The following is a 22,163-nucleotide window of genomic DNA, read 5'->3' as shown; positions in this document are numbered from 1 at the left end:
GGCCACGGACAGTTCTGTGGCGTGGCGACTTTGTTTTTGTAGACCCTTTCCCCAAAACTCTGCGACACATTTAAAGGTCCATTAAGTAGATTTCTTTCAGTAATCTGTTAGTCGATTTGATTGTCAAAACAAGTGTGAATGTTGGTGTGAGATGTGACTCTCGTTTTCTACCAAAACAACACAGACAATAAACAAAACAAAAACTAAAATCTTCTTAGTTGACCAACACCTGAAGGGCAGCCCTGTTGAAAACACTGGTACTTGGTATTTAGTTGGGAAATATTTAAATGAATACTTTTCCAAACATGCGTGGCTGTATACAAAACCTTTTCAAAGCACAATAAACATAATTAAAATGCTAATTATATACTCCGGACTGGGGGGTCTCCGACTAGAGGAAGTCTATATGATGTGCAGCTACCCAAACTGTGCCCTTTTGCTTACTGGCTGTTGTCACATACTCAAGTATCTCACCACCTCCATTTGCATCATCATCAGTATTCATCACCCTGAGAATCTGAATTTTTGCCATTTGCTTGACACCTCTGCTTGTCATGGTATTTCAACCAAATAACGCAGAGAAAAATGGCATGCAAATGGGTTGTCTTATGTGTGTGTGTGTGTGCTTGTTTGTGTACAGACAGAGAGAGAGTGGAGGTGAGGGAATGAGATAATGATGACCATAGAGGGAGAAATTCTGGGTGAATAATATGCATGAGGGTGCAAATACTTGTGTGTGTGTGTGTGGGTGTCCAGTTTTTGTATTTATTAAGCCTGGAAGGTTTGTTCTTCCAGTCTAGCGCTAATACAACAAACTGCAGATGAATAGTTTGAAGCTGCAGGCTATCTTTTCTGTGGTGCCACAGTGACAACATGTGGTGGTTTACAGAAACTACATGATATCTTATTTATTTACAAGTGACTGAACAAGTAAGTGTTTATATCGGACTCAACATTTTGGAGTGCTGTAACCCTTCTTCTTTTGTAAATGTATATTTGTCACCATCTTCAACGTTTGACCCTGAAAGTTTTTGTGTAGTCTTGACACTTTCAAGCCTTCATCACTAAAATTCACTAAAAAGCAGCAGTTTATGACCACCTCTAAAATACATAGAAATGCTCTGTGCTTGTTTTGGGGTAAATTTGTCTGTTTGAGCCCAAGACCAATCAAACAATCTGCATTCAAGTCACTCAATTCAAGTCAAGTCAATTTTATTTATACAGCCCAATATCATAAATCACAAATTTTCCTCAACGGGTTTTACAGTCAGTACAGCAGATGACAACATATATCCTTAGACCCTCAATTTGGATAAGGAAAAAAAGTAAATAAAGGGAGGGATCCCTCTTCTAGTACAGACAGACAGACAGATTGTAAACATGTGTGAAGAATATGATTCAGGAGGAAACTGAGCAACGTCCGGGTGCTGCCACACAGGCATATGTACAGTATACTTGTTTCAAAGGTATTAATGCTCATTGTCAGATCCTCAGACAATAAATTTGACAGTGACAATAATAAGTCTTTATTCCAGTGCTGTAAACCAGTATGTGAACAAAGGCTGCAGTGTGCTGAACTCCTTTACTATTACTATTATATATGCTCTCTATAAATGCTGTGCAGTTTTATGTTGCGTTGCTAGTCTGTTCAAGTACATCTCACTTGCCCACACTCACCCAGTGGTCTGACTCACTCATCCACTCACCCCTTCATCTGTTAATTCATCCACTGGACATGTTTGCACCAGTTTTTTTTTTTTTTTTTTCTCACATTCATGTTACATCCGTTACTGCAGTTAATCTTTCGATCCCTCCGTCCCTTTGTGTTCCTCTCTTTGTATGCCCTTTAATGTCATTTATATTGAAATGTTCAGCACACAGATGGGAAGATGTAAAAGACGAGAAGAAATGAATGAAATGAGCCTCCAGCTAAGGCTGTTGTGCAGCTGGATTTAAATGAAATGTTTTGCAAGATGAAGCACTGTACCACATTATACTTGATTATCAGTCTTATCATTTTAATAGCCTTATGTTACCACACAGCTAGCCAACTGCAGATTTGGCCCCATGAAGATTGCCTTGTGCCAGGCTGCCATTGTAAATAAGAGTTTGTTCTCAATGACTTGCCCGGTTAAATAAAGGTTAAAATAAGCTTACATGTCATGTAGTTTACACCCAAATATCCCAGCCAAAAACTGGAAGCTTTTAATTTCTACCCCTGTGCACTTGCTGTGCATTACGCAGTAATTGATCACAAATGTTCGATATATTTGTCATTTTCACTACCAGATAATTATAGTGAGGCTGTCATTTCATGCTCTGGTCTACATGCGTCACCAGAAAACATAATGGGATAGGCTTTCATTAAAAAAACAGGAGGATGTGGGTTTAAGAGAGGAGGAGGGAAGCGATGAAAGGAGTAGATTGGTGATGAATGGCGTTTCAACATGTGTCGCTAAAGAGTTGTTGGTGTGTGTGTGTGTGTATGTATATGTGGAGGGGGTTCATTAGACAGTAATCAAGGTAATGACTCATAATTACTGTAGCCATAAATAGGATTGAAGGCTTTCAGCAGTGAGAGATGTGAGGAAAATGGTTGAAGGGTTATACTCTCTACTGGCACCAGGGGGCGCTCTCTGCATGATTTTTAAAATGTAGAAAAAAGAAAAGTCAAACTGCTTCCAAACTTTCATGCCCCAGATCAAATGTTTACTACTTTGCTACTGTTAACTTTACTTTTGCTTAGAAGGAATAATAAAGCTATCAAGGGTACTTTCTTCTCACAATTGAACACTTTCTGTTCAGAAGGCACTTCAGTAACAGTAACATTCAGTAAACTCACATAATGCTTATTTCCCTCCTGAGTTGTCTTGTCTTTTCATCAACATGTGTTTCTTTATTGTCAGAGACTTTTTTGTTGTGTTCACATTGTGTTTAAAGTTGCCGTGTTAAATAAATTATATAAATGTGTTTTTTAAAGGAGTGTGGCCCCTTTTGAGTGTTGCTGTGTTTTGTGTCAGTTTTTGACGTGTTGATTTCTCTTCCTCAGATCCGAGGCTTTCTCTCGAGGTTCGACAACGTCCTGCCTGCCAGCCTGGCCTTTGACAAATGCACTGCCTGCTCACCCATTGTAAGTAGCACATTCTGTCACTGAATAGTTCAAATTATGCGTTTTCAAATCCAGTTTACTAACAAAACAGTGTTTTGACAGTAAACTCCACTTTGCTAGAAAGATTGAAACATGGATGCAGATAAGCAGGTTCAGATTTACTTATCAGAGTCGACCCTGTTACCATGTAACTATATTGTTTTGAAACACAAATAGCAGCCTTAGCAGAAATAGGGGGATTCCCATTTCTCCAACTTCTACACTGTTAAGTCAGTGGAGCTGTGTTGAAATGTTGTTCCTTGAGGAATACTGTAGACACACACACACACACACACAGAAAGCTGGTAAAACCATATGGTAACAATCAGGCAGCAGTTGCTCACTGATGTCAGTGACTGTCGTATGAGTGGAATTAGCTCCCACCAATGTGTGTGCGTGCATGCACATGTAAAGATGGGTCGCTGAAGGGTCCACATATCCCACATCAGCCAAGTGGGGTGGGAGACATTGCCTTCGTGTCTTTTTACCACGTTGTCATTGGTCCTCAGCCAACTGGCCAATCATTGCCCCAGGTGGCCCTGCGGTTAGCAGCGTCCAGCGATGTGATTGGTTACATTAGTGTAAGACTGGGAGGGAAGGGGAGGGGGGCACAACTTAGAGAAGGAGAAAGTAAAATAAGGGAGAAAAAGCGGGGGGGGGGTGGGGGGGTAAAGAGAGGAAGTGTATGGCTGAAGAAAGGGTGTTGTGATGAGTGGAGGGCTGGTTCACTCTCTTTCTCCCCTGATCTCAATGCAGTCTTTGTGTCTATAAAGAGGTCATAAAGCCCCAGATCTATCACTTTCATGTGAAGACGGAACGAGAGAGACACAGAGGGAGAAAGCAAGAGGCAGAAGGGGGGGGGCTAGCTTGCACTCTAAAAGTTTAACGTTTTCTCCACCTACGCTGCTTCTGAAAGAAAAAAAAAAAAAGAGTATGAAGTTCCACCCCATCTTAAGGTGTCATGTTTCGGCCCGTGTGACTGATGAGATTATTCGGTCTGCACGGAGGGTTCATAAGGTTTGATAGGGATTGGGTTAAAGCCTGTGTAGTCAGGAACAATGAACAACATGAGTTAGGAAAGACGATCCTTTGCTGAGGCAGGGATAAAGGTTTTGTAGTGAAATTGGTGAATATGTTTTGATTCCGTTAATCCCACCCACACACATTTTCCCTCTGTGTTTTGTGTTTGCTTATCTGCCTTTCCCTCTTTTTTTTTCTTTCCTACCAGCCTACTCCTATTTCACTTCTTCTCCTTTTCCTCTCCTCTGTCTTACCTTCTCTCCCTTCCTGTTCTCCCTCCCCCATATCTCTCCTCCCTTTGTGTGTCCCTCTGTCCATCCATCAGTCCGTTCACTGTAATGTGTGTGAGTGTGTCTTTGTCTTCTGTGTGTGTGTGAATGAGTGCATGTCTGTCTGTGTGTATTCCTGCCGCAGTCAGCTGTGTGCTGCCAGGTCACTATGGAAACAAAACAATTCAGCCCCTGTCTGGGCTGGAGCAGTTCCTGTAGAGTTGGGGCTTTTCACTGTGTGTGTGTGTGTGTGTGTGTGTGTGTGTGTGTGTGTGTGTGTGTGTGTGTGTGTGTGTGTGTGTGTGTGTGTGTGTGTGTGTGTGTGTGTGTGTGTGTGTTTCCTAACTCTTTCTGGGGCTGCAAGCCAATAAAACTACACGCCAGAGAGTAAATCACAGCTGACGTGGCTTTGTCTTAAACCGTGCCAGACACCTCTTACTACAACTACTTGTACTAACACTACCAAATATGCTACCACTATTAATAGCAAAAACATTTCTCACATTGGTAGTGAAAAGTCTTGAAAAGACACTGAACTCGTCACTTACACAGCTCACAGTGTTTCTCTCTTATGGTATTCCATCCCTCTGAACCTTTGATAACTGGAGCTGTTTCATCCCGGTCCCACAGTCTGTATGCATTTAGCCAATTAGAAGGCACATCCCACCATCTATAATGGACAGCAACTACATCAATTTATATACAAACATTGATTAAGATAAATTAAATTAAAATCAATTTATCCAAAATGTCTTCCAAAGGCATAATAATAATATTAGGCTAATGGTAAATCTATCACTATCATAATTTCACTGTTTAGGCTACCCCATGAATATACCTCTAGATGAGCAGTAAGTTCATACATAATACGGAATTAGGTTAGCCACATTCAATCATATAATAGTAGGAATAGGAAATAATCAAGAAAAATTATAAAAAAAATTATATAGGAAGCCTTGTTTGTATGATCTTTGCACATTGTCTTCATCATCCCTATGTTTATGTATTTCGAATGACTGTCGCACAAAACGAGCATTTTAATGAACTCACTTTGGGGTGTGGGAAATATTTTCGGACCTTTATGTAAATTAATTGATAATGTAAATAATCCCTAGTTGCAGGCTTAATATATTTCACAATTGTGTATTCTTTAAAGCGAAGCCGCTGCCAGGTTGTTATGAGTTAGGAATGTTTTGTATTTATTTTGTAAATATTTTTCTTTCAGAAATCACTCAATATTTCCAAAACATAGATTATTGTGTTCCGTATTCTACTGACAGCCATAAGACAAGTTTAAAAGTAAACCGTAATGCTCTTTACGTTTATACCAGCAATCATTTTCACACTAGGAGCAATTTCCGCAAATGTCATAACTCGGATAAATAATATTTAATAATTTATTTTCTATGTGCCATTTTTACGTAAATGGGGACACGTATGTATTGTAGAGCAACCACAGAGCGTTAACTACACATACTTTATGAGCTTTACTTCCTGTGAAGTGAGCGGATTCTCAGAAATACCATAAGCCTAAGTGGTTACTTAGTGAGTCAGTCAGTATGGAGTCTGTGTGTTGACTATAGATGTTAACAGGGGAAGTCAAAGTCTCTGAGTCACCAGGAACTGTTTACTCATAGTACTAGTGTATAGCTACAGTAAGTGTATATCATGGCAATACCACTAACCAACAGCCTCTAAGCATGAAAGTTGTGTCAAAAATACATTCACCGATGTTGTATTCTGAAATCTTCCCATTCATTCTTACTAATGCTAAAATCAATAATACTACTTCCATTACTGCTCAAATAGTTACAAGATGATCTTGGTCCCTTATCAAGTGATAAATAGGGGATACAGTTTAATTCTATGTGACTGTCAGTGCAAAGCGTCTACTATATATACTTTGAAAAACAGTCAACTATGTTCTTTACGTTCTCAACTTAAACTTAACTTTCAGTTAATATCCACAAACAATATTTGTGGATCCACAAACAGCTTCGGAAAGATCACCACTGTCAAAGGGTCAGAGGGTAGAGATTTGTGTGGCTGCAGGAGGAAGGAAGCTTGTGGACAGTTGTACACATGTACTTGTGTGTGTGTGTATAGATACTGTATGTGTAGCACACTATTTAATCTAATCCAGATGTTGTTGGCTCTTTGCGTTTGTAGCTTGGCTTAATTGGTGCTATCCGTCAACAGCATGCAGTCACTACTGAAACCCATCTGCGCACAATCTTGTAAAAGTTTCAAGTCTCCTCCGTTCTGTGTGTCTGCATATCTTCATGTTTTTATTGAATATTTCCCACAATGCTTCAGGCACAGTGACACAACTGTCACAGCGCAGTTTGAATTGGTCAGGTAGTAGATGCATACAACGTTTTGGTCATAAATCACAACCCCATCTGATTTGAAATGGCTAATATTTTCATTTTTCTTATATTATTTTTAAGCTTATTTTTTACAACCTGAAACTTTACAAACTGATAATGTGGATATATGTGACTGATGTAAGTGTGTGTATCTGTGTGTCTGTGTGTATTGCTTGGAGTGACTTTATTAATGTTATCACCTGATCATCACAGTTATCACGTTGCTGTCTTGTGTCATGAGCAGCTATATTTCAACAAGTGGGTTTTGGCCGTTGGCGTCTCATGTAACGGATCCCATGGATGGAAGTAGAGAATCAAAGAAATAAAAGAGAAGGAAGGAAAGAAAAGAGAGGTTGAAAAGATGAACGAGGGACACGTCAGTGTGTATTGTGTGCAGTGTGTCTGGCTCCAAGACTAGACGCCAGGTCAGTCTGCGAACACACACATGCACAGGTATTGATTCACACAGTGTGTTGATGTCTGAGGCAGAGGTAACCCTACACCTGCATAGGAGGGTCTGTGGGCGTCCATGAAAGCCTTGGCCAAGCCTAGGAAAGTAGTCAAGAGGGCAGAGGATCTGTGGTGTGTGTGTGTGTGTGTGTGTGTGTGTGTGTGTGTGTGTGTGTGTTTGAAGTCAGTACTGGTAAGAGATCAAGGTAAACATTTCAGCGTGATTGCAGAAGTGCTGAGCTGTGGTGTTACACAGGTTGTTCCTACGGAACAGAGCGACAAGAGTGCATTTTTATTTTATACCATTAAAAAATTATTATTATCCACTGTCCACTATCCAGGAAGTTGCCCTTCTCGTAATGTTTAAGATTTAAGTGGACACCTCTATTCAAGTCGAGATGCATTAGCATGACTCAGTCCTCCACTTCAAGTGTACACATCAGATTCGAAAAGGACAAAAAATACTTAATACTTAACTTAAATATTTTACTTGAAAGTGCACTAAAAAAAGGTGAAGAGGTGCATTTGTGTTAGGGAACCTTTTTTACCCTTGGTTTGTAATTACTCTGTAGGTTCCAAATCATTAAAAAAGTGATGGTTATTCTGGTAGTAGAAGTGTTCAAAAAAGGTTCAAGGTGCATATTGAGTATCATATTGTAAATCTTAAGTCATATAATTGCCTGTAGTGTAAACATTTCAGTCAGAATGTGTGTATTGTTAGACATTACACTTCCCTTTGAATCACCTGGAATTGTTTTTTGTTCATGTTGTTTTTATTTGTTCAGGTCCTGGACCACTATGAGAGGGAAGGTTTCAACTTTCTGTCCAAGGTTTTTAATTCTTCCCACTCATTCCTGGAAGACCTGACAGGGCTGACGCTGTTACACCAGGAGACACAGGCTGCAGAGGTAAATCACACACTCATACACACCTGTACAAACAGGTACAGACACATGCACAAAACCTGCTCCACTAACATGTACAATGTCACACTAAATTCACACAAAACACTATTTAGTTGAGTGCGCGTTGAAGTTTTCTTTCAACACAGTTATGCGAGAGAAAATCATATTCATGTTAATGTGTCTTGCAACTTTATATATGTGGTGGTGAATTGTTTGGTGTTTGTTTGGGAAGAAGAAGTGATACAGGGTCACCGCTAGGTGTGCCCACCACCTGCAAACTCAGGAGAAGGGCTTTGGTGCGTTGCAAATTGGCTGGACAGAAAGTGCCTGCCATAGCAGCAAACCAAGAACATGCTGGTGGTGAAGGAGGCTGTCGAGTTAAAGAAGCAGGCATTTGTGTTTGGTTTGTTGTCTTGAATCAGCAGACGGGTATCGGGAGCCCTGAAGGACTCCAGTTTTGTGCTCACAGAAGCAAAATCTCAGGTGCTAAATTTAGGAAGGTCATCGAGAACGACTCAAAGAGGCCAATCTTGACTATTGGACGATCTAAGCTACTGTGGTGATAGAAGTAACACTTTGAGCAACCTCTAAACCTGACCGACCAACATGGACTTTGTGAAGGAGGCAGAGGACTCAGGAGAAGCCTTAACTAATAAAGGTCACTAATGAACAAAAAAAAGCCCTTCAGAGGCAAGGAACAATTTACCAACTCTTCACTGCAAAGATACTGAAGGGGTGGAGTTTGCACATCCAGTGTACATGTGTTGTGTGGTTGTGCTGTGGAAGATCTTATGATGATGTTCTCTGGAGTGTCTTGCAGGGAGTTACTGTGAGAATATGGGGTGCCGGGGCCATAACTAAACAGCATCTGGTATTTGCGTAACTAGAGTGAGAGCTGTGTTTGTGTTCTAGGCAGTGAGTCAAGCATGTCGTCAAAGGGCATTGGACTTAACCAAAGTGGTAACTTGTCACCAGTTCTGTTAGTGATTTCATTGACAAAATCTTCAGGCACAGCTGAGGAATAGAAAGTGTCCACTTTGGTAATCAGACAATTGTTTTAAGAAAATGGTGGAGAGTATGGTGGAAATCCTTCACTTGGGGTAGAAACTTGAAGGGCTGGGAGCAAGTTGCCACCCCAGGTGAAGGATTTTAAATATCTTGGATATGTTCACAAGTGAGGATAAGACAAAGTACCACAGGCGATTTGGTCTGAGCCTGAATGTGAAGCTTTCGATTTACTTGTCATTTCATGTGCCTATGGTCATGACCTCAGGGTAGTAATGGAGCCCACCCTTAGGGACAGAGTGAAGAGCTTAGACATCCGGAAGGAGCTTAGAATCACTTTTACCTTTACATTGAAAGGAACCTATTGAGTTTGTTCAGGCATCTAATAATGATGGCTCCCAGTGTAAGTTAGAGGGATTTGATATCCCACTTTGCCTGGGAATGCCTCAGGAGAAGTCAGACGTCATGGTTAGAGAGAGGGACTTCTGGGCGTTCCTGCTTAGCCTGCTGGAACCATGACCTGGACCTGAATAAGGGGCAGACAATGGATGGCTAGATAGAGCTTACCATAGTCCCTCAGGAGCTGAGTAAGTTTTATGACCCTGGGAAACCCATACAACGTCTTCATACAGTTTCAAAACAGCTATGTTTAAGGCCTTTTGTAAGAATTGAATTAGTAGGATTTCTCAAATGTTTAATAGCAGATACACTGTTTAAAAGGCAGATGTATTTTCGTCCTCTAACCTTCTTCTAATTATTCTGTTGCCATAGCCACACACAGTTGATGTCTGTGGAACAACGAGCGGCATAAAGTTCCAACAAACATCCAGAATACTTGGTGGTGGAATATGGGTGGTTTTCCTCAAGACTCCCCTCTGACATGAGACGGAGGGAATGGAGGGAGAGACAGAAAATGAGTGGGTGTGGGGTTGGGTCTGGTCCTGCCGAGCGGTGGGAAAATCCCACGTACTTTCTCCCCAACTCCTACTCACACATATATGGAGGAGGGGAGAAGCTAGCAAGCAAGAGGGAAAGGAGGAAAAGAGGAGTGCAGATATGAGAAACAGCAGAGGGAGAAAAGACAAGCAGAAGAAAGAATGGAAAACTAAGTAGGAGAGGAGATGAAAGGGAAAGAAAGTTGTGAAAGGGAAGGAAAGCAGAAGCTAGTGAGGAAGAAAATAATTTCAGCTTTTTCTGTCTTTCCCTATCTTCTCTCCTATTCTCTATCTCCCTCTCTTGAGCCTCCTTCCCTTTCTCTCACTCTTACTGTCTTTCCATCCCTCATTTCCTCTCTTGCTATCAATCTTAACCTCATTCCCAATCATTCTGTCTATCTCTTGTGATTGTTCCTTCCCTCTCTTTTCACCCCCCTCTGCCTGATGAAGTGTGTTGAACACTCTGGCGTAGGTCCCCTTCTCCTCAATCAGAAGATGGAGAGATTGTTTTGATTGCTCAGCCCACTAGCGCCAGAAGTCTTAGCGCCTGTTTCCTGTACACAGATTAGCTATTCTGAAAACTACTGCACTTGGAGGACGTCCCTTCAAGTTTTTTTTCCCCCAATTCCAGGAAGGGACAGAACTTCTTCTCCCGCTTGTGAAAGCATATTATTACTTATTTCATGTGGGAACCCACTAGAAACAGGCCTGTGGCTCAGTTTGGGTCTTGACCCATATTTTAAGAAGTACTGGCCTGAAATAATGATAATTCTCAATGTAAAAATTAGGGGTTTAAAGGGTCCTTCTGGGATACCTTTTTTATGTGTACATGTTGGAGTTGTATACAGCTATGAGATATCATTGGATGATGATTATCGCTTCCAGTGGCTTATTGAATTATTTTATTTGACTCTTTACCTTCAGAAGGTTTGAGTTTACCTAACCTTGTGTAAAGAGAGCCCTTCATCATCACTAACAATATTTGCCCTTTTCCTGAATCCTTTGTTTAGAAGTCAGACGTGTTGTAGGTCTGTAAACTGTGTGTCAGCCTAATGACTGATTAGGAACACAGTCGAATCGGTCACATTTTACAAAATGTTGGGGCAGGGATTACAGTGCTCTTAGATGATTTTATTTTTACAATGCTCTCTTCTTTCCCTAAAGCATAGTACTGAATTCATTACAGGCTGTGTGTATCTGTGTGTGCTTTTGCGCGTTCAAGTCTATGTAACCGTTCTGAACTATAATCTACGTCACCAGATAGCAGTACTATGTACTTATGGCCTATTTTGGGCGAGTTTGTAACCTGAGAACTACTTTTTATGCGGTCACCGCAGGGTTTTGGGGGAGTTCAAGTTCGGTAAAAGTTTAGACTGACTGAAAGCTGTGTGAGTGTGTGTCTTTGTGTGTGTGTGTGTGAGCGTGCACAAATCAGTGTGAATGGCCTCTTTGTGAGATCGGCCCTATTGGGATTTCATACTCTGGTAGGAGCATGGCAGGGTAGAAAATGTACTATAAATCTGGCATCTGGCAAATTAGTTACATGTATTTGAAAGTTTGTTGAACATTTGTTTTAGTATGCAACATGCTGTGTCTTTAGCCTCATGAGACCATTCGTGTTTGTGGTGAGGAAAATCCAACTTGACAAAACTTTTAAATATTTATGACATGATCTGTACTCGTACTGGATTTTTCCCCTTTTACTCACATAATTTGGTATGGCCAGTTTCCCTTGTATACTGCAGTTCCTCTAACTGTCACTCCCTAAAACGTAAGGCCTCAGTATACTTCACACAAAGTACTTGTCAGATCATCTTAGCAGTGTCTGAAGCCTCCTTACCTTTGGCAAAATGTTACTATGTAATTTTCCAAAAACAGATAATCCGAAACCTCGCAAGAAAAGTGACGAATGTAGTTGTTTCAGCTAATTCCTCAAAACGACATATGTTTACGTTCAAGTGACGAAGCCCTTTAACGACAGTAGTAATTATGAGTCGTCATTGATTTATAATGATTTTGGAAGACACAGACAAATGATGCTGTCTTGCTGATATTAGCATCAAGATCAGAAAACGCTTATATGTGTCATTCTAAAGTTTACAAAAGTTAAAAAAAGACATGTTTTGTTGTTTGATTTGTAAGGACTTGTTGGACAATCCGACAATGATGCCCACTTCACGCAGCAGTTGGCTGGTGGGCAAAGGTGTGAAAGTGGGCGGGGTTTGAACTGCCTTTGAGTAGAGATCAGAGATGTACAATTCATCATGTTGCGACTCCAAAGGCCAAAGGCACACAATTCTTATAGAGAGATCAGGGAGACGCAGTGTGATGCAGCCAGGAGTAGGCTATGACAGCAGGCTCCACGTGTGGCCATTTTGAATGGATATAAACACTTTTATAGGCATACAAATGTTGTACGACCTAGTTTCTTTGAAGTATACTGAGGCCTTTAGACTGCCACATGTCTCGGCTGATACCTGGTTTCTGTAGCCACGTTTTTTCTTCGCTCGACTTTTGACAAGTCATGTGGTTGGTTAAATGTAGTTAAACATATTTAACATCTAACAAATTGACCATAATCTATAATGGAAATGCCTGTTCACCAAAGCTAAGTAGTGTCCGATCTGCGTTGAGCTAACCCAGTAGGTTAGAACCGAGTTAGATGACACGCGATGGCCCATTCATTTCGACCACTAACGCCTGTTCAACCCTTGTCACCATGTTGGTCTAAAATGGGTATTATAGGGGTTACCTGAACTGAACTCAGCCTCAGTTTCAATTCACAGCCATTTTGCTAAGCAATCAAACAAATGTTAAACCAGGTAACTGTGTCATGGTGCAGATATGGGTTAGCATGCCAGAACAGGGTATTGTGTTGGCCAATCAGCCTTCCTGAGTGTGACCTCACTGCAGAGGGCTGGGTCGGACAAATCAACACACACAAACACTCAGAGAGCCTGCAAGGAAATGAGTGTCTGTACAGGATGCTGTCCCTCTCCTGTGGCGCCCACACACTGTCTTTGGCAGATTAAGTTGGATAAAATACTGTATATATTCAGCCATAAAGGCATATACAGTGGTCAGGGTAATCCTTATTATGTCAGAGGACAAAGGAGATAGATTTTCTCCACACAAAATCAGAGGATTACATCAGCACAATATAAAAGGGCTGTACCATTATAAAAAACCTACACATAATAATAATGTGGTGCTTTTTCTTCAATACAAATGCTGTAGACTAGTATGGAGTCATGCCGTAATTGTTGTTATGGAAATGTTACATTATAATCTTCTACCACTGTTGTTTGTGAAATACATTATCATGCTGTTAAGTAACTTGGATTAAACACTTTAATACATCAGATAAGTGAAATTGAGAAATGATGTGTGATTACAGTATTTTCTCAGTGCCACCGTACTACATGTGACATAAAAAAAAAGCCCCTGATCATTGCTCATTCTTCATTTGAAATATTCCCGTCATTTTCAGGATGCTATTTGCTTGCGTGTGTGTGTGTGTGTGTGTGTGTTCCCGCACACATTAATCTGTCCAAATGGGAATGCTCCATACAGAGGATGTGTGACCCTGTCAGTACAAAGGGTCTTTCTGCAGAGTTACTCCCTTCCACCTACTCCAACCGGCGCTGCCAGTAAGTCACGAGATAAAGATGTTTGCGTCAAACTTAGAGAAAAATGTGTCACTTGTCACTCTGTGATCTTGTGACACGATTTTTTATTAGTCTCATTTGAATAAAGTGACAGCTACTCCTACAAAGAGATTAACACACAACTGTGAAATGGGTGTCAAACTCAGCTGTGTTTAAAACATTTTATTATTTAATATAGGGTAGTATAAGAACCTTATGTAGTAGAAACATATAGAGGAACAGATCTGCACTTGTTGTGATTTTGTCCCATAGGATTTAGTACAGACCTGGGTAACACAGAGAGGGTTTATATTGTGGATTTAGTCATGCAATAACACTCTTGAGGGTGTAACCTATGTTTGGACAACATCATCCGTTCACTGTCGTATTTTGAAATGAAATCATTGTAAAATTACCTCAATCCCTACTTAATAATATGCAACCCTCCTGGAAGTTTCCAAGGCCAAGACTCCTTGGGGTCTGGGGCCCCCAATTATGGAGAGATTTGTTTTTTATCTGATACTACAGATATCCAGGGCAACTTATCAATGTCTTGCTCAAGAGCAGTTCAACACACATTTACAGTTGGAAGTATCGAACACGTGACAATTAAGTTTCAGGACAATCTCTCTGCCAATTGCTAGTTACATTTTTTGGTTTTACAAAATGCCCCAAGTTTGAACCATACATCTTTAAGATAAAAAACCGTAGCTCTTGACACAGTGCCTCTGTGTACTGGTGTCAGGCCAAGAAGAGGAGTGTTCAGTAAAATATATACACCTGTGTTGCTTCATATCTGTGTGTTTGGCTGTTTGATTAAAAGTCTGTGCGCCATCAGATGCCACAAATCATCACCCTGAGTCATACTAATGCCCCGAAGGAGCGGAGGCTACCCAACCACCCACGCTCGGCTCTGCTCTGGTCTGTGCTTCTCTACGTAAAACAGTGTGCTGACGATAAAGTTGATTTAGTTATGTTGGCTCATCACCCAGCAGCTTGGAAAACACACAAGCGCGAGCATGTGTGCACACACAGAGCAGCACACAGTAACACAGACTCTCTCTTCTCACCAGTCACATGCTCTTTTTCTTTCTCTCTCTTTCTCACCCCCACATAACCACACACACACACTCACACGCACACACACGCACACATACACACACACACCGTTGAGCGTCAGAGGGCCCCATGTATGTCAGAGCTTTATCCAAACACAGCTACGGTTGCTACATGCTACAATTATTACCAGATGGACTCAGGGAAAACATATTAAGTCTGCTTTTTCATTAGCACACTGCGCACCCTCCTGAGAGAAGGAGAGCGAGAGAGAAAGAAAACAGGGAAAGAGAGTGAGAGAGACATTTAAAAAAAGTGTAGTTAATTATAAACTTCAAATCGAGCACAATTGTCGACCACTGTCCCTGAATGGTTGCATATTTCCATTTTCTTCCATTTATTTTAGGTCCCATGAAATCATGGTTTCAAAACGCCCAGTTTATGTCTGTATATCAAAGTCTCACACTTTTCTTTTTTCAATGAAATGTGATTACAGAATGGGATGCAGCCACCCATCAAAACCTACAACTTTACCTTTCTCACTTCAACTAGCAGCAGTCACATGTGGGGGGAAAAAAGTTAATTCATCATTTAGAAAATCAATTAACGACTTTAACTTTGATGATTTATGAATTATTTAGGCAATTTATTATGTCCACTGGTTACGGCCTCACAAACATTAGGCTTTCATGCTTTTCTCTGTGTTACATCATTATATTATTGCTTGTCACCATGGCCTTTTTCACTATTTTATAATGACATTTTATAGATGATTAAACAATGAATCCATAATGAAAATCATCGCAAGCTGCAGCTCAAATCGGAGGTATCATTTTGCAACATTGCCACCATCACCACATGCATTACACATGCATGAGATGTAAACATGCCTCCTTTGCGCCATTTGCTCTGTAAATGGGGTTTATGTCAAATAACGATGTCCTGACCCTACAACTTGTTTCAAGCTGAAAAATATCAAGCAACAGGAGTTACAATCTCAGCACCATTTCTTGGGACCTTTAATTGATTGGTGTGTGTGTGTTAGAGAAGAGAAGGAGTTTTGTGTTCAATTTGGCACTGATCAGCTGGCAGCTTTCATGTGTCAGTTTCCTGGAAAGGACTATGTAAGCAGTTGCAGAGAAGGAGAAATTCATTATTCATTCTTCATTCATTCATTCATTAACTACTGGAAACTTTGTTCTTCATATATGTTGAGTTGTAAGCTTGCCTCGAGACATATTTCACATTTTTGTGAATTCAGCTGACCTGCTGACTGAATGACTCTCTAAGTTAAACTAGCAATTCAAAGGAATCAATTATTTGGTACCATTTGAACACTGTCTCAGTTTTCATAATTAGTACACACGGATCTTTCCATGAAAACTACAAGGAAATTGTTCAGAAAATGTTTTGTTTTGTTTGTTATATTTTTATTTATTTATATATATATTACTGACAAAAGTAAAGTGCACAAACACACACGTATGCCAGTCTCATCATGTATCACCGGCACTAAGCACGTGTGTATTTATGTCCTGTATGTATGCTAGCTATGTCTGCTTGACATCTAATGCACTGCTAATTATAAATGTGTGCTCTTCTTGCAGGGATGCTTGTCAGCTATGTACAGACACATCACACTTCCTATCCTTCCTTTCTGTACATAGTTTCTGTCTCTCACCCACACACATGCACATACACATTCAACTCTATACATAGTTAGTCTAAATCTCCCAAGTTCTTTACAGGCTAAATTCAGAAGCTTTGTGTCAGTCGATGGCTTGACTTATAACCTCGCTTGCCAACCTTCCTAACACTCTCCTGAGTGTTTGAAGTTTTTTCTCTGTTGCGGATGTGTGTATTTTTGGTAGATTCCTGTGTCGCTATATTTGTGAATAATTCCTTGCCTGACAACTGTCCTGACTCTTAACCAACCTCTCATGATGGTTACAAATGATTCTGCATTTCTCTTGTTCTAGAAAAATATTCTTCGAAAAGTTTGGGACTCCCAAGGTTTGCATTTATTCACTACACAGCGCATAATGGCGGTAGTAGTAGTAGTAGTAGTAGTAGACAATATGATTTTTTCCCCCTCCTCTTTGTCTTTCCATTCCTCTTTTTCAACTTTCTAGAGCACATTTCTTCATTAGCTATCTGTGTTGATAGCTGCAGTCCAGCGTCATGTCCTTCCAGAGTGTACACTCAAAACTGCATGTACACAAAGCCTTTTGTCCTGGTGAGTGCTGACAAACACATACAAACAGAAATGAAGACATTATAAATAAAAGTAGTTGGACAAACTTGGCAAACACGATAAAAACACAGAAAAACTTGTTGGGAAGGTCTGTGGGTTTATCCTACTGTATACTATATATATTCCACATAGGCAAAGTATCACTTACTTACATAATTTACTATTTGTAGTTAAAACTTGTAATTAGCCTAGAGCTTGAAATCACAACAAAGAGACACTAGATGATTTATACCCAGCTGTCTTATGATTAAAGTTCAGAATAGGCCTGTTTTATGCCATTTGTTCACCGTGTTGTTAGAATCCTACAGAGTCTATATTGCTCCTAAATGTTAAATAACACACAGTCTGTGTCAGGGCACATTCTCACCCAGGTCAGGTGAGCCATGTTATGTTATCATTGCTTTAATCCCCCCCCCCCCCTTTCTGCTTCTGTAGCTGAGGTAATATGAGTCTCAGAGCTAGCATAGCCGCTCAGTGTTTCCCTTATTACAGGGTGCTATCTTCAGCAAAATACCAGTCAAATATAAATACTCAAGATACATAAAAAAGAACCAATATTTAATTTTTTAGTCAGTGATTTATCCTGTTGTGTTGCAAAAATCTTACTATTTTTAACTCCACTTCTGCCTAGATTTGTGACTTACTAGGCTACCTGAAGGACTACTATTAGTTCTGCACTATTTCTTTAGACTTCTCCATATGGTGTGGAGATAACAGCGATTAAACAGATGTAGAGGGCAGTGTAAAGAATAGCAGGTGATAAGATCTGAACCTCTTTGGCGAGCACATTACTCCACTTCACAGGGATACTCCTTTGGTGGGCTGTATATTATTAATACACTTGTACACAGGGCTGGAGCCGGTGAAGAGGTGTACTGGGGGGGGGGTGGCACTCCAGGACAGCTGTCTGACATCTTGAGGCCAAAGGGGCCCATTCAGAATTACCAATAATCAATCATCGGGGAGTTATTTTCAGAAGTGATAAATAGGACCCATGAAGCCAACTTTTCCCTCACTACATGGGAAAACCTACAGCGGCCCTGCTCCTATACATGGCCTCTCCTCCCCGGCGCCACTCAGTCCAGAGAGATGCCTTCTTCTGGCCTGGCAGCTGGCTGCATGCACGGACAGACAGCTAAGACAGACAGATGACTGGGTTGCGACACAGACTGAGTAGTAGTCTAGTCGTCCCTGTTTAGCTCCTACTCTTCGTCCTCTTCAGTAGCTTTTAACGACTATTTCTGTATCTGTGTCAGCTTTGCACTTTTAGAACGGACTTTCACTTCCGAAAGCTCACTCATCGTGGGGATCGTTTTCCTACAGAGGCTTAACTTCAAAAGTCTGCAGCTCAGTGTGAAAAAAGCATTAACATGGACATCTTGATATAAAACATAAAAGGATCAAATTATTTTTAGAATCAACATTTTATTAACATGTTATAATTTATTATTTGTTTTAATGAAGCCTTCAAACAGGGTTGTGTTTACCTCCTTTAAAAAAGAACGACTCACTGATGTTTCCAAGTAAACTTTTTCTGATAGTGTGATTTAAAAAATATCAAAGCCCAGGGATGTTAGTTTTTGAATTCTTAAAAAAAATGTTTGTCTACCATTTTCTTGTTCTTAGCGTGTCTTGTCCTTGTCAGTGCGTGAAGCACACATTGTGTCCTGTTAATGCTCTATTGTTTCATACAGACTGCAAACTAACATTCACTTAATGTATTTAAGACTGTCAGCTGAGCACAGAGCGACTCACAAAGAAGTGATGGCCCAGAATCCCACTCAGCTGCATAAATATGAAGTCTGAATATGAAGTAACATGATGGTATTCCACTAGTTTTGCCTCTCTAAGACAATTTATCTTGAATCCATCTTAAAATGTGTTTCCTTTTAATAATAGTTAAATGATGTTGTCCTGCTCTCTTTTGCGTGAACGCTTATAAACAAGTTATTGTGTACACAAACTTATATGAATATAAAATATAATAATATATGGTTGACATTACATTTGTATGAGCATGTCCAGCTACTGTGTCTGCATGCAAACTTGAACTTAGTAGAAGTATTTTCATGAATCCCATCTGGGTGCACGACTGTTTATTCCTCTGTTCCTGGTTCAGCTAATCTTTGATACAGAAAAACACTCCAGCTGCATCAAAGACAGAGATAAGAGCCTGTGTGTGTGTGTGTGTGTGTGTGTGTGTGTGTGTGTGTGTGTGTGTGTGTGTGTGTGTGTGTGTGTGTGTGTGTGTGTGTGTGTGTGTGTGTGTGTGTGTGTGTGTGTGTGTGTGTGCGCGTCACAGGTAATCGGCCCTGCAGCTCTGGCCTGAAAAAGAAATACACACACACACACACACACACACACACACACACACACACACACACACGTACAATGTGCATCTGGCCACATTACCAGTTCTTATCTTTTCCTCCTGATGCTGTTCTGTCCAGCACATGGAAGACAGTGATAGAATCAAGCCTCTGGTTCAGATAATTACTCTCTCTCTCTCTCACTCACTCACACACACACACACACACACACACACACACACACACACACACACACAAAAACAGAAATAATAATTTTTTTTTACTTTGACGCACTTCGGTTAAGTTAAAACACTGAAACCTGCATGTCATCCTATACTGAACGTGTAAATGTATCGTGACACTCATTATTGAAACCATAGGAAAATGTAACAAAACCAGTATTGTTATTTACTATTCAGGAACACCTGTGTGTAGCCTGTTGAGCCTAATGGTTCCCAGTATGAAGTTCATACCCCCCCCCCCCCCCCCCCCCCAAGTGTTGAAAGTCGTTTTGGTTTGTTTGATCAACTGATTTTCCTAAATGATCTCTCATAGTTAGCATCTCTCAAGTGTTAAAATGTAAAATCTTCCATAAAGAAGAAGTTGTTGTCAGTGATTGATTCACAGAGTGAAGACATCTTTCTAATGAAAGACTGTGAATGTCTGGTGTTCTTAGCATCAGATCAAAAGATTGCCTCAACTGTGGTTTACCCTGTGTGTGTGTGTGTGTGTGTGTGTGTGTGTGTGTGTGTGTGTGTGTGTGTGTGTGTGTGTGTGTGTGTGTGTGTGTGTGTGTGTGTGTGTGTGTGCCCATGGGACCCTACTAGTGTTTGATTGCTCCTCTGACCACACGTCAGTTGGCTTTGACTCGGTTCTAATTAAACCTAGGGCAGGTCTGAACTGGCAACACACACACACAGCCTCTGAAGTTGATCTGTTATTGCCATTTGGTTAGTTGCATGCTCAAAACGGTTCATTAGGTAGAGTTTATACTGGCAGCACGCACACAAACACGCAGACACACACGCTAATGCAACGGCAACTGAACTAAATGGAGGCTTCAAACTGTTTGTGACTTTTATTGTATATTTTACAGCAACTGTGATACGAAGACATCATCCTCATTATGGTCATAAATACGAATAGATAATAAAAACCTCACTATTAGCTAAACGATTCAAAAATTCATGTCTACACTGTGTTTCAGTATTTTGTTCATTTTGTGACATTTTTACAATTTTCTCAAGTATGAGACGCTTTGGCATTATGAAACACTTGTATGACTCAGTAAATGTGTTGCTAGCCTTCTCTAGTATACAGGAAATGTGTCAGAGGGAAATGGTGACCAGGGGCAGACACAGAGGGAGAGAGGAAGAGGGAGATGGGGACTGACAGATTAAGTGCGAGAAAGAACAGAAAAGCAGAGCGAGGCCAGAGAGAAGAGGAATCAGGAGAGAGGGATGTGTCAAAGAAAGTTTAAGAGCAGTGCAATAAAAAGTGAGGGATTCATTCAAAGAAAATCTGTGAACAGTTCAGAGAAAGGCAGACAAGAGTTGTGCTTGGAGGGACAGCAATCCTGAGAATGTCAGAGCAAAAAGGCTAAATATTTAAGAAAAAGTTGAGGACATGGAGGGAGAGCTGTCCTGAAAATAAGGGCGAGCAGTCAGTCGGTGTCTCAGGAGAAACAACAGGACCCAGCTGTTGCTCTGCAGGCCACCACACCCAGCTGAGAGAGACTCCATTTGTTGTTGTAGCTGGCCTTTATGACTGCGAGAGAAAAGAGGGAGAAAGGGGAGGTGGTGGCGGCGGCAGTAGAGTCTGACCGACTTAGAGTAAAGAAAAGGGAAGAGGAGCGAGCATCCGCCCTTTATTAGGAAATGGGAAGAGCGTGGAAAAGGCAGATGCTGCATCACTTCCTGGTTTGTCGTTTCCCTGTTATGAGGTTTGGTTCCAGGGTTTGCTATCTGGGCTGGGTGTTGTGAGTGCCAGTGCTTTGTTTGATTACCCCAGGACTCAAGAGTTTATGAAAACACAGCCAGGGGACGTGACCTCAGCTGGGACCTACACATTAACTCTGTTCCCACCAGAGCTCCTCTAAACCGTCTCTTTCCTCTCTATACCAGTGTCAAACCACTTTCACTCCCAGCCACGTTATCCTTCACTTTCCCCCAGACGTCCCTTTTCTACGCCTTTCTTCAACCCTTTGACCCTCTCAGGCTTCTTCTCCCCTCTCTCCTGTCAATCACCCATAGCCTTGTCTCTCTCTCTTACCTGCACTCTGCCTCCTAACTGGAAGTAGTTAAATTTAATTGAAGAACTAAATATTTTTATGGCTCAGATCAGTAATATACAGGATACATATATGGACATACCATAAAGCACATTTCTGTTGTGTCACAGTATTAAAAGCAGTGTTCATACCTTTTCCATTTAATTAATTTTTGGCCAGAGCCACAGGTGAACCACACTGGAGCCACTTTATTTCACAGCAGAAAATAAATCACCCCAATGAATCACAATTGCTATGCTGTTTGTGCTCTATTCAACAGTAGAATCAATATGTCGTGTGTGGTGGGTTATTAGGAAGAAGGTTTTGATAAGAAAGAGCTGATGGTTTATTATTTTTAGTTTTGAAACAAACTGAAAAGGTGTGACAAGTACGGTGCCATAATGTGATATCAGACACTCTTTATGATTCATATGAAGTCGTGGTTCATGGTTGTGGTGTTACAGGACAGGACATGTGCTGCTGAGAGGGCAGGTTAGGTTAGTTGGTGCCCACCCTCTTCCTGTCTC

At 40.8% G+C, this 22,163-nt stretch overlaps 1 protein-coding gene across 1 annotated transcript in view; it reads left to right on the top strand.

Annotated features, from left to right (window-relative positions):
- The window catches only part of atg7 (ATG7 autophagy related 7 homolog (S. cerevisiae)), a 54,421-nt gene that overhangs the window by 20,302 nt on the left and 11,956 nt on the right, over positions 1–22,163 (top strand). Inside the window, exons 17-18 of the mRNA XM_070902546.1 lie at positions 3,050–3,130; positions 8,042–8,164. Of these exons, the coding sequence (XP_070758647.1) occupies positions 3,050–3,130; positions 8,042–8,164 (204 nt within the window). The remainder of the gene's footprint in view (positions 1–3,049; positions 3,131–8,041; positions 8,165–22,163) is intronic.

Source organism: Enoplosus armatus, chromosome 3 (genome assembly GCF_043641665.1).
Source record: "Enoplosus armatus isolate fEnoArm2 chromosome 3, fEnoArm2.hap1, whole genome shotgun sequence".
NCBI classification, from domain to species: domain Eukaryota; kingdom Metazoa; phylum Chordata; class Actinopteri; order Centrarchiformes; family Enoplosidae; genus Enoplosus; species Enoplosus armatus.
The sequence above is the reverse complement of the archived record's forward strand: the minus strand, read 5'-3'. Positions and strand labels throughout refer to the sequence as shown.